General features: G+C 40.9%; 3 protein-coding genes across 5 annotated transcripts in view; 1 reads left to right on the top strand and 2 right to left on the bottom strand.

Moving 5' to 3' along the window:
• The window catches only part of LOC132972388 (inosine-5'-monophosphate dehydrogenase 1a-like), a 9,344-nt gene extending 8,254 nt beyond the window's left edge, over positions 1-1,090 (bottom strand). For both annotated transcript variants that reach the window (XM_061035172.1, XM_061035173.1), the window contains exon 1: positions 205-1,090. In XM_061035172.1, the coding sequence (XP_060891155.1) occupies positions 205-440 (236 nt within the window). In that variant the 5' untranslated portion in view covers positions 441-1,090. The remainder of the gene's footprint in view (positions 1-204) is intronic.
• Positions 1,091-2,137: 1,047 nt separating this feature from the next.
• Positions 2,138-8,735, bottom strand: LOC132972389 (receptor-interacting serine/threonine-protein kinase 3-like). Of its 2 annotated transcripts, XM_061035174.1 has the most exons (12): positions 8,598-8,735; positions 7,617-7,796; positions 7,157-7,487; positions 6,918-7,066; positions 6,765-6,814; positions 5,253-5,408; positions 5,010-5,092; positions 4,835-4,901; positions 4,675-4,739; positions 3,743-3,788; positions 3,382-3,624; positions 2,138-2,322 (listed from the first exon to the last, which is right to left on the bottom strand). In XM_061035174.1, exons 2-12 carry the CDS (start codon positions 7,769-7,771, stop codon positions 2,315-2,317), a joined length of 1,353 nt encoding a protein of 450 aa, XP_060891157.1. In that variant the 5' UTR covers positions 7,772-7,796; positions 8,598-8,735; the 3' UTR covers positions 2,138-2,314. The 2 variants fall into 2 exon arrangements, with proteins under 2 accessions (XP_060891157.1, XP_060891158.1); XM_061035175.1 differs by lacking the exon at positions 8,598-8,735 and having other exon boundaries at positions 7,624-7,751.
• A 3,152-nt stretch (positions 8,736-11,887) lies between these two features.
• Positions 11,888-14,323, top strand: part of frmd4a (FERM domain containing 4A) — a 106,832-nt gene continuing 104,396 nt past the window's right edge. The window contains exon 1 of the mRNA XM_061035165.1: positions 11,888-12,773. Within this exon, the coding sequence (XP_060891148.1) occupies positions 12,729-12,773 (45 nt within the window). The 5' untranslated portion in view covers positions 11,888-12,728. The remainder of the gene's footprint in view (positions 12,774-14,323) is intronic.

The raw sequence follows: 14,323 nt of genomic DNA, 5'->3' as shown, positions 1-14,323 counted from the left end.
CTACAACTATGACGGCAGTACCAGGAGGTAAGAGGATTTGGTTGGCTGCCCAGGTAGCTGAGAAATGAACCTGGAAAGGTTCAAGGAGAAAGTGGAAACACCTCAATTGCTGCTAAAGATACGACATTTACCCGACCACCTGTGTGAATCAGAAAAAAAAAAAAAAGAAGCCATGACGTTACTGTTCGCAAGATTTAAACTGACCTCTCTGGTTCGTATCCCGCTTGGATCCGCGTAGCGCTGTAGCGCTGGGCGGCAGTCTCATGGCCGTGTCCGTGTGGCGTCGAGTGGACGTAGGCCCCGTACGGATGAGGCTGCTCCCCTTCTCTGTTGGGGACGCGGGGCCTTGCCGGCTCCATGTCCCCCACAATCCTCCGGTAGTCAATTTGGTAAGTGTCCCTCTCCCCGTCTCCAAAGCGGTCATATCCATGACCCTCCATCTCCAGGAAATCCAGGGCTACGAACTCCAGTGGGCCACACCACCACACACACACACACACACAAACTTCAGTCCCTTCTGATTTGTTTCACACACACACACACACACACACACACACACCAATTCCAACAACTGCTCCCAACAGACACGCTGAGATTTTGCTGTTCAATTATAAGCTCTCATAAACATCCAATGCTCTGAGTGCTCGCTCACACAAACACCTCTCAGACACACCTGACAGGGGACGAAGCTGTCTTGCCATCTGTTTTGTAGCCGGTGCAGCAGTTTTAAAGGAAGATTGCAAGCAAATTTGGCAAAATTTGTTCCAGGAAAAATGAAAAAAAAAAAATCAGCAATAACAGTCCTTTTAAAACAAAGATGTCGGCCCAGGGGAGAGTTTGTATTCCAGTTTGTCGGCTTTCATCCTTGGATTTCAAGGCCCCTTGAGGCCCCTGGCAAAGAGTTTTTTTTTTTTACATCAACCTGTTGAGAGGGCTGCCTACATCTGTGTGATCCCAAGCTGCAGACATGTAGAACCCCCTTGGGAGGCGAGAGCCAGGTCTTCCTTAGGTGGCAGAGATTTTCAACCGCCCTGGAGGCCCCAGAACTCAGAGCTGCTGCTGCTGCTGCTGCTTGGTTTATCTGTGGAGCTCCTCTTCCCCCCCCCCTTCATTTCCCCCCTCTCGATGCCTGCTCAGCTTAACTCTGTTTCTGACAGTAGCAGACGTCACTCTCCCACAAAGAGGATTGGAGGCATTAAATGCGGGACGGGGTGGGGTGAGATGGGTGTGTTGGGGCGGAGTGAGGCAGGGAGGACTAAGGAAGAGACGGACAGGTCAAGATGACACTTGAACACACTTTCCCCCCCTCGGAGGATTACCATGGGGAAGAGGTGTGTGGCTGTTGTTGTTTTTTTTTTTCTAAGAGCTGTGAATGAGACTGAGGTCAAATCCCAGAATACTGCTGGGTGGAAAGCTTTGCTCCTTTGAGACACAGACAGGAGAGAGAGAGAGAGAGAGAGAGAGAGAGAGAGAGAGAGAGAGAGAGAGAGGCAGGTGGAGCTGTTGAATAGGATACATAGGAGAGTTTGTGAAGTGAAGAAGAAGAGCAGAATGTTTAACTGCTATAGATATTGTAAGTTATTCATTTAAAAAAAGTAAAGAGTGGTTTGTATTCGGGGGTTAGGGTGAGGGGTTAAGTTGGGGTCAGGGTTTGCATATTACTTTCTCGTGGTGTTACAAACATGGCCTCTAATATACACACATTCACAGATACCACATTGAGGATACAGTTGGTTAAATCTAATATTAGATTTCAGCTCCTTCAATCAGGAACAACGAGGTAACACATGCGAGGAAAATCTTTACTTTACTCAAGTCAGTTCTTTCTTCTGTGAGTTTTATAGTTTTTGCCGGATTGTTGATTGCACCAACATTCAGTACGAGTGAACAACATCAAACCTGAACATCCAACGAAGACAGAAGATGATGCCCTCGACACTATCATCTGCAGGTGACTGACTGACTGCTTGTGACAGTTACTGAGGGATTGAACCAGAAAAGCCTCTTACCCCCGTCCCTCTCTCTCTCTCTCTCTCTCTCTCTCTCTCCCTTGCAAAATTGTAATTGTAATAATTGACACAATCCCTAAACAACACTCACTTTTACTTTTTGAGTTAAAAAAAAAAGAAGATAGAAATCAGGAGACAGAACTGTCTTTATTTCTTAAAATATTTCTTTAATTAAAAATATTTTTAAAATGACGCGCATGGCTTTTTAAATAAAATTGTCAAATATATATACACTCATCAAAGATGACGTGAGGCAGGTAAAGATTTGAACACGTCCATGTCCGAAGGCCACAGTTGCTTCAGAATCAGCCACCTGCAGGGAACACAAAATTGAGATTAAAATTTGAATGACTGCGATGGCCACAGCCACACAGGAATAATATCACTCTGACACACTCTCACAGTATTTGTACAATTTATACACAGTAAGATAAAATACTCATTCCTGTTGTTCTAATCGTTGTTTCTTTATCTCGAGTTACCTGGATGTTAGGGGAGGGAACTTCCTGATTTGAACAAAAGGCGTGACTAAGGGCAGACACAACTTTTCTGCTGGAACCAGCTCGTTGGAGCAGACCATGGGCTCTGATGTCATGGGGAGGAGGGATTCGGGTTTTATGAGTTTTTCTTTTTATTTAGTTAAAGTCTTTATATGTGATTTTTCACACTTAAATATAATATAAATCAAGTATCTCCTCTGAAAATAACTCTGAGTCATGACTGTCTACAATGGGTGTAACACCCGAGTCCCACTGTCTGTGATGTTTTCACAGTTTTCAGAGTCCTATCTTCACTTTGTTTACATCGCCGGGACGGCCGGCTGACTCCTCCCCTCGCGTATAAAAGTTGTTTAATTGAGGGACTAGAGAAAAGAAGAATAACATACTGTACTCACTGCTTAACTGTGTTTCTAGATCACGCTCATTTCAGGTAAATTTACATGCAGTGTGAAGATACAAGCATAATAAAGATCGCTAGCGTTAGCATGCTAACACAACAATGCAGCGCGAGTTGTTTTGGTTTCATGCTGGTGCTCAAGGGCGACATCTGCTGGATCAAAAAATCACATATAAAGCCTTTAACTTTACCTTCATTTTCAACCCTTTGTGTAAGTTCCATTTTATCACATTGTGTAAGTGTGACGCACAAAAAGGCCTCATCTTTCTCCTGTTTACACAGGAACCTTATTTGTTTATGGGTCTCCAGCTTGAGACCTTAATTTTCCTCTAATTCTTTTTTTAAATTTGTTCTCCTTTCTTTGGGTAAAATAAAAAAACTTGCTTATTTTCCTTAAAGCGACTCCTGTGTCTCGTGCTTTACTGCTTGGCCCCTAACAATGACTTGTCATATTTCAACACTAACAACATCTTACCAAGCCGCTCCACTATGGAGGGATGATGTTTTTTCAGGGCGTCAAAGAAGGCTGCTTTGACCTTTTGTCCTCCTGACCGAAGAGTCCTCAGATAGAGCGCTCTCATTCTCTCAGTACTTGTTGGTTTGGCTTCAATCACAGAGTAGGTTTCACCGTGGACCATTTCTCCAAGCTCTTCTGTTATCGCCATTACCTCGGAAACCACTTGAATCAACTCTGCCCTGTTGTCATCAATGAACTTTGCTGTTTGGGAATATATAAAAACACAAGCATGTATAAAACGCACAAATGTGGGTATCATACAAAGTGTTAAAAATATACTTTCTATGACAAAGTATCACTACAAGATGATAATTCTTACCTTTTTCTGCAACATTCATTATTTTGGTTGGAACACTGACAGGATCCTGTTTACAAAAAAACAAAATGAAAAATGTCATTTTTTATTGTGTCATTTATTATACCAGTGTTTTCATTCATGTATTTTACACGAGTTAAGAATCTCAGTGATCCACTCCTTGTTTACCCAGAGTGTGTTATAAAATGATAATAAAGTACAATTCCCATTCCAAATATTATATATGCATAAAGTACCTATATAAAAATATACGTTGAATTAGTTGTTCAGTCGGATCCTGTCTTGGTCTACATGTTTTCTCACTTTTTTACATTGCTTCACATTGATGTTTATGTTCGCCTATAGGAGGGGCCTGATGACTGTTTGCTGCCTGTGTTAAATTTAACATGTGTAATTAATGATCTATGAGATTTTTATGACGGTTCCTTATTTACATTTAAATATCAAATTATTTTAAAAGTGAAAATTGTTGTAATTGATATTATTATTGTGTTTTTAATTGAAAAAACTGAGTGTGTTTTAAGTGTCCCAGTTTACCAATTGTAGGTGTCCCACTTTGCCAATAGTCCCAGGGAAAGTTTTGTTTAGGGTCAATATTTGTTTGAGTAAGAGCCATCCGTCCTGTGTTTAATATTTCTCTCCTTTTTCTTCTCTATAGTATAGTAGAGCTCTTAAGCTATTTAGAATAGTATAATATGAGGGGATTTGACAAATAAATCATAAATAAATTTGACACAGAATTTCAGAAAGTGTCCTACTTTACCCATATTCACCCTATATAAAAACTTGAATATATTACATATACTGTTGAGTCTGAAAGTAGGCTAAATGTTTGTTTTAAGTCTCTTGATCAGGAAGAGGATTCCTGATTATCTGATTAAATAAACAAATTAACTGTCAGCTGTCAGTCAAAGGACTTAGAGCATTTGACAAACCTGTATCGGTGAACTTTTGGGTTCCATAAATCTGCCATCCATAGAGTCATTCGACTTTGACGGTTCTAAAAAGGAGGAACATCATGCTTTAGAGTGGAAAAAACAAGAAATAGCTTGAAATTAAACTTACAAAAAACAAAAACAGGATTAATAAATATACCTGGTGTAGACAGAGGAAAACTGAGTGCTCCGTTTATGTTTTGATATGGATTTCTGGTCGATGGGTCCTACAGAAGAAAAATTAGAGCATTGTTTGTTTTTTTTAAGTCAAAAAGAGAATCATGATTAATCGTCACCATATGTACATGCACTGAAATAAAATGTATGTGTTGTACCAGTCTTGTTAAGACTTGAAGGACTGCTTCATGAATTCCTTGTTTGTGCTTTAAGAACTCGTTCTCAGTGTCTTTGACGCACTCTGAAACAGAAGCCAGGTTCATTATTGTAAGGAAATCACAGTGTGCTAAATTCACAGAGAGCAAGCTGTTCCTTAAAAAACCTCTCTGCTGATTTTATTCAAAGTAGAACACTCTAATATGGGGACAAATAAGCTCAATATGACATAACAAAATGCTTGCCTTTAAAAGTAGGCCTCTTGGAAGGATCTGTGTCCCAGCACCTTCTCATGAGGACAACCAGCTCTTTAAGCCCCTCTGCCTTCCGCTGGTCAATTTCCTCCAAGTGAGGTCTATCACCTAAAGGGATCTTCAGCGCCACAAGATCGTAATCAGCCGCTACAGAATGTGTGACACAGAATGAAATGCATAAAAACACAAGTTAGTTTGAGTACATGAAGTATATGACGTGCTTTATTGTATTTAATGAAATAGAGAAATTACCGGCATTGTACCAAATGTTTGTCAAATTAGAAATGAAGTAAAAGAAAAGAAAGAATAAACAAGATAGCTGCTACTTATTTGTCTGTTTGTGTTTGTGAAAGACTATCTAACATAGACTGTTTGAAAAGATGGACGGCACAGCCGCTGCCCAAAAGCGAAGCCAAAAACTCTAGAGCGATACTTCACTTTCCAGATTTAAATTTTTGTTTAAAAAAATGGTGTTTAACAAATAGAAAAGGTCGGTTTGATTATTTTTTGTGAGTGTGACTCCTGTTTTGTTTTTTGTTTGTTTCATTTTTTTTGAAAGAAATTCTACAACAAATTTTTGTTCTGATATGTTTTGTTTTTTGTAATCGAACTAGTAGTGTCTTAAATAATAAGATTTGTAACAAGGGTTAGGTGTAATAAGATAAAGCTTCAGCCTACACCTTTTCAAAATGTTTTTGTTTTTTCTTGTGACCGAAATAAATGATTACTACTACTACTACTGAGCAGTCATAAGATTCATCTCCTCCATGTTAACAGATAGGACATGGGTCAAAGCATAAAATAAAAATACATGGTAAGTCTTTTAAACAAAATGATCAAGATAGTTGCTACTTTCCATGCTGATATATGATTAAATCCTGTTTCAGGGTTTACATTTTGAATATGTCATGTTGTGATTGACAGCTCTGGTGACAATTCAGGCTCCTGTAGCATTCTTTCCCAGATTAGCCGAGTACAGGAGTAAGGACAAGAGGTGACGTAACAAACACTGACACAAGAGTCATTGAACTTTCCATAGCAGTGAGTGTCTGCTTGAGAACTGACACATGAATCTGTTCTTCTGTGGACTGCACCGACCTGAGGGATCTTTTCTGATTTATTGCAAAGTTAAATGTAATTTGGTTAGCGGAAGAAGCGGGGCATCAATCCCATGGCTACCACTAGTCAAATACATTCAAGTCATGGCACCAAAATGCAAAAACAGCTCAATGTGTCAGCGTCTGTCGCTGTAGTATTTGGCTTCATTTTTGTTCAAAAAGGAGATGTAGACATGTTGTCCATATTCATATAGGCTATAGTCAATGGTATTCAACATTAGTGCTGGAGTGCATTTTATTGTATATATCATGTTATTGTGTATGTAAGTGTGTTTCTGTATTTCTATTGTTTTATAGACACAACATTGGTATATATTTATAGAATTAATTGGAAAAACCAACGGAGAAGATGTCTAAACTATGTTATTCTATAAACTGTATGTACCTGGATAGGGCTCCTTTCCAGTGAGAATGGACCAGAGCAGGATACCATAGCTGATTCAATTAGAGAGAAACAAACATGTGAAGCATGAAATACAAGTGTTTTTTCTATTTTATGGGATAGTATTCCAATAAGTGAATAATTTTCTCTGTTAACCTGTAACTGTCGAAAGCTCGGACAGGTTCATATGATGTATCAAAAGCTTCAGGAGGCATGTATTTAAACGAGCCTCCTGGACTTCCTGTGGCTTCTCTGTTTTGGTTTGCGGCGCTTGCTGAAACCCTGCACAAACCAAAGTCTGCAAGCTATATAGAGTGAGATAATTAGTGTAACTAAACAAACATTAAAACAGCTTTTTGTATTTAGTATGACAGTAAAAGTCTGTGGCACCGTACCTTGGCATGAAGATCATCATTCAGCATGACATTACTCGGCTTTAGGTCGTGGTGCATAAGGTTCCTCGAATGGAGGAAGTTCATCCCTAAAGCCACCTGATGAGCCAAGCGGAAGACCAGGGGCCACGGAGGAGGGCAGCACAGGACCTCTAGCAGGGACATGACGGATCCTCTTCCCATGAACTCCATCACTATCCCACTCCGCTGGGAGGATCCTCCAACCGGGGGACATCCCTGATACATTCCATAAACCCTCAGCACAAACTCACAGGAAGCCTCTTTCATATGATTAGCCTCTTCACTCAGGGCTCGTTCTTTAGGCAGGAAGGGGCTGCAATAAAGGAGGGGATGTTTGAAATGAGAAAGTGCTGCTTCAATTATCCTTCCAGATGTATAGAAATTCAAGACTATAAGAACAGATAAATTACCAGAAAAAAAAAAAAAAAATTGTTTAATTTACCAAATACCATCATGGAGTATCTTAATGGCAACATCAAACTCCCAATCCTTGTGCCTGGCCTTGTAGACGTGACCAAATCCCCCAGAGCCGACCGGCACCCACTTGTCCAAGCTTTCATTTCCAACAGTCTGAGTGTTATAGCTCAGCAGCGCCATCTTATGCTGAACTCAGGCAGAACAACTGAGATTAAAAAAAAAAACTGTTAAAGAGCATTAGTGCTTAAAGCAGAAACAAAAAGGAGTTAAATGTTTTATTAGGTATTTGTTTTATACATTACTGTCATGATTTGGTCTTAGTTAGTTTTGTATTTCAGCGTTTAGGTTTCCATGTTTTCATTTCTCCTGTTTATCCAAGTGTTGCTTGTTTCCCTTGTGTGTTTTTGTCCTAATGTTTCATAGTTTGGTCTTTCCTGTTTTTATTTTGTAACTTCTTGTGTCAGTTCATCGTATGTTGTTAGTCAGACGTGTTAGTTCTTGGATGTAGTTTGCTGGATTGTCAGATGTTTGTTAGTTGTTGTAAGTTCAGAGTATGTACGTCAGTGTCAGAGTTTCTAGTGTTTCCTTGTTGCTCCTTGTTTTCCCTTTTTGGATTTTTGAAGTAAGTTTTGTTCGCCCTTTGGTGTTTTTGTTTAATTAAATATTTTTGGTTATTCTGCACTTGGGTCCACCTTCCTTTGTTTTCCAACCGTTCATGACACATTACACTGTGATTATCAATCAATCAATCAACTTTTATTTGTATAGCGTCAACTCATAACAAGTGTTATCTCGAGACACTTTACAAAAAGCAGGTAAAATACCTCACTTATTGCTATGTTACAAAGATCCGGCCTATCCATCTGTTAACTGTCAACCCTTTGTCCCTGCTGTTATACTCACATTAAAGTAAGAGCCAGGTTTTAGGACTGATACAACTTTTACAGTAGCATTTCCCTGACATGTTATTGTGGTTGGTTTTTAATCAGAGTCGGTTTCTACTCACCACGTATCCCCTCGTGTGTTGTTCTCGTAAAGTTAAGGTTGCAGCTCTAAAGAAATCAAGACGCTACAAGTCGCTCTGTGTGTGTGCTGAAGCTGTAGAGGGAGGAGTTTAAACTGGGGTTGGGCAAAGCAGAGACTGTATGACTCTTAAGTGGTGAAAAAAAAAGATGTTAAATTTCCTGTTTGTTGGTTTTGAATAGAGAACACGGGCTTCAGATTACTCACAAAATATGAATCCTTTCAGAACAGCAGCTTTATTTTCTGTCGTGTCCTGAAGTACACATACAGATTTCCGTTCCATGTTGTTTTTCTACTTTTAGAGTGGCAATAAGTAATATGCTGTGTGCCATTCTTCAACTTCCTGAAAAGACAAGAGCGGAGCGGTGACAGGAAGTCAGAATGAGAATGAGGTTGTTTTTTAATGCTTGTTGCGTAAGAAAGAAAAAAATCCCACGCAGAAGAATAAGACCATTTGTCATTCTTTTGAATTGATCTCTAGGAAGAAAGCTTTGCTGAGGCTTATGAATCATTGTTTATTATTATTTACTGTTTAATCAGCCTTGTGTAAAAGAACCAGCAGAATGAAGGACCCAAAAAGACACAGCTCACACATAGCAGGAGGTAATGAAAGGCAGGTTTTAATTAACAGTCAGATCAGTAAACAGGTCATCAAAAAACCTGCCAGGCAAGAGAAATCAAAAAGGCAGCAGTCAGAAAACAGGCAATACACTAGAGTGAATTCTGAAACGATGAAACTAGGGAACACACAAGGAAACGTCAACATGAGGGAAGGACACACAGGACTGTTTAAATACACAGACAATCAGAGGATGAGGTGAGTTCAATCAGAGGTGGCACACGGTTAAAAACAAAACAAGGAGCAGGATCTAGAACACAGGGACAATAAGTATTTAAAAGGCGAACAGGGGAAGACAATAAATGACAATAAAACATCCCCAAAGATAACATTACAGGCTGCTACATTATGAAGAATGAAACAATTTCTTATTATATTCACAAATCACAGAGTTGAAAAAGCCCCCTGTGAAATGTGTCTTGTATGATGCCCTGTTGGTGTCTTAGCGTTGTCATCTTGGAGGTGTATATCTGTATCTATTACCTAATTAGCATAACTCAGCACACCTGTGCCCCGTGTGGTGAAGATACTTAGGCCTAGTCTACACGTAGGCGGGTATTTAAAAATGAAAATAAAAAAACCTGGCCACTCATGCTAGGTTCTGAAAAACGTCTTTGTCCACATGAATACGCAAAAACGTACTGTTACAGCTGTCGTGAGCATGGTAATGTCCTCGATCTGCAAAAACTGCTCTCGCCGTTCCTCTGCAGCGACAATTTACAAAGTTGTCATTCGGGCTCCTCTGCTCGACAACACAGTGGGAGAGCAACTGTTCATGTATTTCAAAAAGTCCAGTTAGCAAATGTTAACCCCAGCACTAGATTGGTTAAGTCTGCCATTGCACTGATCTCATGTTTTAAAAAAAAAAGAAGAGAGAGACAGCATTGCACAACGAGGAGAAACCTGAGCATAGACCAAATCTCAGTTTCTCCCGTCTACACATAAACACCTTCAATTGAGTTTCAGAAAATCTTTACCCGTTTTCCAAAAAGTGCGTTTTCAGTTAACTAAAACACACGTACAAAAGGCCAAACCAGAAGTTTTCAAAAAATACCCGCCTACATGTGGACTAGACCTTAAGCTCCTGTTCTCTCTCTCTGATCTGACTTTCTCTCACACTGCTGCATTTTTGTTTGGTGAGGCCTGGCACACACTAAAATATTTTTTAAAAATCTTAACCAATTTAAAATGTGAGAGAGGCCACACATGACGACAAATCATGAGAGATTTAACAGTTCAGATCTTATAGTGTGTGGAGAGCAACGAGACGACCAACTCAGCACACCTCACACTAACCGATTCATCCACCAACAACCAGACTGTCAAAACGTGTAATCTCGCGTGGTCAGAAGCGACTTAAGAGTTAAAAAAAAAAACATAATTGGCAAGCTAAATGTGGCTAGCTGTTAGCTGGTACATCTATTACAGTGCAAATTGTGTTAGTTGGATTGTGGCATCTTTTAAAGCACACATTGTAATAACACTTATGGTTGCCTTGAAATCAACAAATTGGTCGTGCATTTAAGACGTCCATCTCTTTATGCTTCACGTTTGCGGTCGTCTCCGTGGTTATGTTTTTTTTTTTTTGCTTCCTGCTTCAGTCATCTTACTTCCTTCCTTATTGGCTATTGTTCCGTTCCTCTGGACGAATCACAGAGTCCGTGCTCGGTATTCTTCTCAAACAACGCTATTTCTGACTGTAAATGTTAAACACGATTAATATTTACGATTTCAAATTAAAGGCAGCCCGGATCGTCTTCCGAGCAGATCAGGGAGGTTAGAATCACTCTTAACAAACCTTACACCACGGGAGAATCTGGCAAGATAATTTTTGGAAAAGGAGGCAGACATTACGCACATCATCACACATGTGCAGGGGAGCGAAAAATCAGCAGACTGAGGAAGAAGATAGGGCCGCACACTCGCTCAAATGCCACAAAAAGTTTGCATTGATCACAACGTCGTCAATTAACCAGAGGTCATCTTCAGGTGAATATCATCACCTGACGATAATCTTTGGAACCATCAGATAAGATAAGATAAGATAAGATAATCCTTTATGAACCAAAACATGTTTTCTCAGTGGCCCTAATCCTCTTCCTTAAGATCATTTTAAAATATGTAAGTATATATTTTTGATATTGGACAAAAGAAAGTTTTCCTAATACTCCAGATGAAGCTTCTGCCACTTAACAAAAGAGCCGTTGCTTTTCTGACAGCTTCAGCATCCTTCTGTTCAGCATCTAGACTATTTCCCTTTTGCTTTTCTCCCCGTCCAAATGTGCTCTCTCGTGCACACTCACTACAAAGCCATGCTGAGACTGTGTTGTGGTTTAATTATTAATGCATATCTGCTGTAAAAAAAAAAAAAAAAAAAAAAAAATCCAAGTCTGGAGCACATGTGTCTGTGAACATGACGGCTGCTGTGGATGTAAATCATATGTGCATAATCACACATGCACATTCTGTTCATCACAGCTCGCTAAGGCGTCTTTACTCCCATGCTGCCTTTTGCTGCTTCAGCCGGCATCGATAGGCGCGGTCTGCACTTGCTCACTACATTTCCATCACTCTCTACCCCTCCCTCTTCCCCACCCACCCCTCATTTACGCTCAGCACAGTGTGGATCTCTTTCACCGGTGGCTGCTGCCTCCACTACATCTCTCCTCCTGGCAAACTGCAAACTCTGAAACCATTGATCGGTATCTCTTATTCTCTTCTTTTATTTTGCTTCACTTTTCTGCCCTCGTCTCATGCTTATGATATGTGAGACTGGGGGGGGTTAGTTTAACGAGGATCTCTCTGCAGTGTGGAGAGGTTGAGAGTCTGTCTTTCCCACCGTAGAAGAAGAAGAGTGCTTGAGTCCGGGGGATCATCATCACTGATGCAGGTTGCATCCTCTGGAGCAGCGACAGGACACCTCAGGGAAAAAGAAAACGACAACCCACGTGCGAGCCTGGATGTGCTTTGTGTTGTGAGGAGAACGTAAAAAAAGAAGAAGAAGAAGAAGGAGGGAGGCAGGAGGCAGCAACAGAAGGAGGGGAGCAATTTAGCAAGAGGCGCCCCCTGTCATAGTGGGTTTGGGGGGGTGGTTGGCGTTTGGTCTTTGGGGAGTGTTTTAAAAGTGAAAGGAGAAAGGGGGGGTCTGCTCAGCTCTCAGATCAAAGAAGAAGAAGAAGAAGAAGAAGAAGAAAAAGGATTGTGTTGGGTTTTTTTTTGCTCAGTCTGAAGAGCAAGCAGAGAGAGACTGGGGGAGTCACAGGCTCTCCAGAGACTGTGGCTTTCTAATCTGAGACCAGGGGCTGTCTGCAGCTCTGACTGAAGGAGGGGGCTAAGGACACAGAGCGTGAGGGAAGAGGGGGGGGGGGCTTCATCTGGACAGAGGTGAGCTTGCCTCCTGAATAAGAACAAGTAAGAGGATAAGGAAGAGATCGCTGGAGGAAATTGCCAACCTTCCCTTTTTTTTTTTACGAAAATCCATAGGAGGATCCAATCATGGCTGTCCAACTCATGCCCGAATCGGCCGTGTGTTTGCTCATGGTGAGTAAAAGTATTGCTGCTCTCTCTTTGTGTCTTTTCTTTCTCTGCTTTGGCTTTCTTTTTTCATCACTTCGTCCTCTTGGCAGGACGTGAGCTGACATCTCATTATCATCATCATCATCATCATCATCGTCTCTTGTTTGCTCCTCCCCTCTACTATCACCTCCAAACCTGGCATCCTTCAATAAACTTTCTTAGAGAGTGTTTTTTTTTTTTTTTTTTGCGTAAAGAAAGAAATGACTTGTCTTTTTGCAGCTATAACTCTAAAAAAAAGAAAAACCTGAGCCTTCATGTTAGTCCTCCACGTGTTTGACTACTGCAGTGGTCAGGTTGTGGGAGGGGAAACACTCTGACTATTGTTGCACTGATTTGAGGTCTCTTTGCAATTTGGGAACAGATGTCGTTTAATAAAACGTTATTACATGGTAGACGTGTAAATCTGTAAAAGTCTGGCAAAAAAAGTTGCATAAAGGATCTGCTCCTGATTGTGTGTGGGTGTGTGTGTGTGTGTGTGTGTGTGTGTGTGTGTGTGTGTGTGTGCTTGTGGTTGTGTATAAGAGAGATCAGCATGAGATTGATCCAATCTTAAGACTGCGTTAATTCAATAACACACGCAGAAAAACAGTTTATCTGCAGACCCTTTGCAGAGGATTTACAGGATCTTGTTAGTGTAGAAAAAAAAAGTCCCTCGCTGACATGAAACAGATTGGCTTGGCTTGGACGTGGTTCAGATTCAGCCATAGAGAGCAATGACATAGAAACGCAACACAAGAACGTTCAAAATCCATTGCTCTGTCCACCCCGCACACTGAAACAATGGCAGCATGGCTTTGCTGCACGTGTAGAATACAGATAAAGGCTGGGACCCCCCCTCCTCTTGTGATCGAGCCTCAGTTTGAGACTCTGTAATGCAGGTTTGACTCTCTATAAGAGACAGCATGTTCTGCTCATTCTCATTCTATAGTGTTGGCATTCTGCAGTCCCAGGGGGAGTCATGCATCGCCGCACTACCTGCTATCTCCACCTGTCATGGCTGTCTGTTACTATGGCAATAGGCCATGCACCCCACTCAAGGGGCAAGGATGTAGTTAAACAAGCAGAGAGGGTGAGAGGAGAGAGAGAGAGAGAGTGTGAGATGATGGACAGGTGGGGAAAAAAAGGAAGTGTGAGTGATGAGGTCAGGAAGACAAAAAGAAGGGCAGACTATCCAACTGAATCCTGTCATCTTTATGGAAATATTTGGCCTTGTAATGTCTCATGTTGGCAGACAGTTGGTTTCCCTTGACACCATATAACTCTTCCTCATCAAAGGGCATTAGCGAAGAGGGTGTTCCCCTTACAACTGCTCTTACTGTCATAGCTATCAGACAAGGACTTTTTCCTGTCACGCCATGCAGGTTGCACGGGGTAAGTAGCTTACTGTCACAACCTTTCACTGCCTCGGTTCCATTTATGATTACAGCCAATTTTCTTGTAATGAGCCACTCTCCCATGGTTGGTTATCAGCACACATACTTTAATATGGACAACTCCTGTGGTGTTTTCTTTGG

This window comes from Labrus mixtus, chromosome 4, assembly GCF_963584025.1.
Source record: "Labrus mixtus chromosome 4, fLabMix1.1, whole genome shotgun sequence".
Lineage (NCBI taxonomy): Eukaryota > Metazoa > Chordata > Actinopteri > Labriformes > Labridae > Labrus > Labrus mixtus.
The sequence above is the reverse complement of the archived record's forward strand: the minus strand, read 5'-3'. Positions and strand labels throughout refer to the sequence as shown.

Coding starts and splice junctions, on each gene's coding strand:
- LOC132972389 (XM_061035174.1), bottom strand. CDS start 7,771: ATGGCGCTGCTGAGCTATAACACTCAGACTGTTGGAAATGAAAGCTTG. Junction 7,067..7,156: donor ATGATGATCTTCATGCCAAG/GTACGGTGCCAC, acceptor CACTCTATATAG/CTTGCAGACTTTGGTTTGTG. Junction 4,902..5,009: donor TTCAAGTCTTAACAAGACTG/GTACAACACATA, acceptor TTTCTTCTGTAG/GACCCATCGACCAGAAATCC.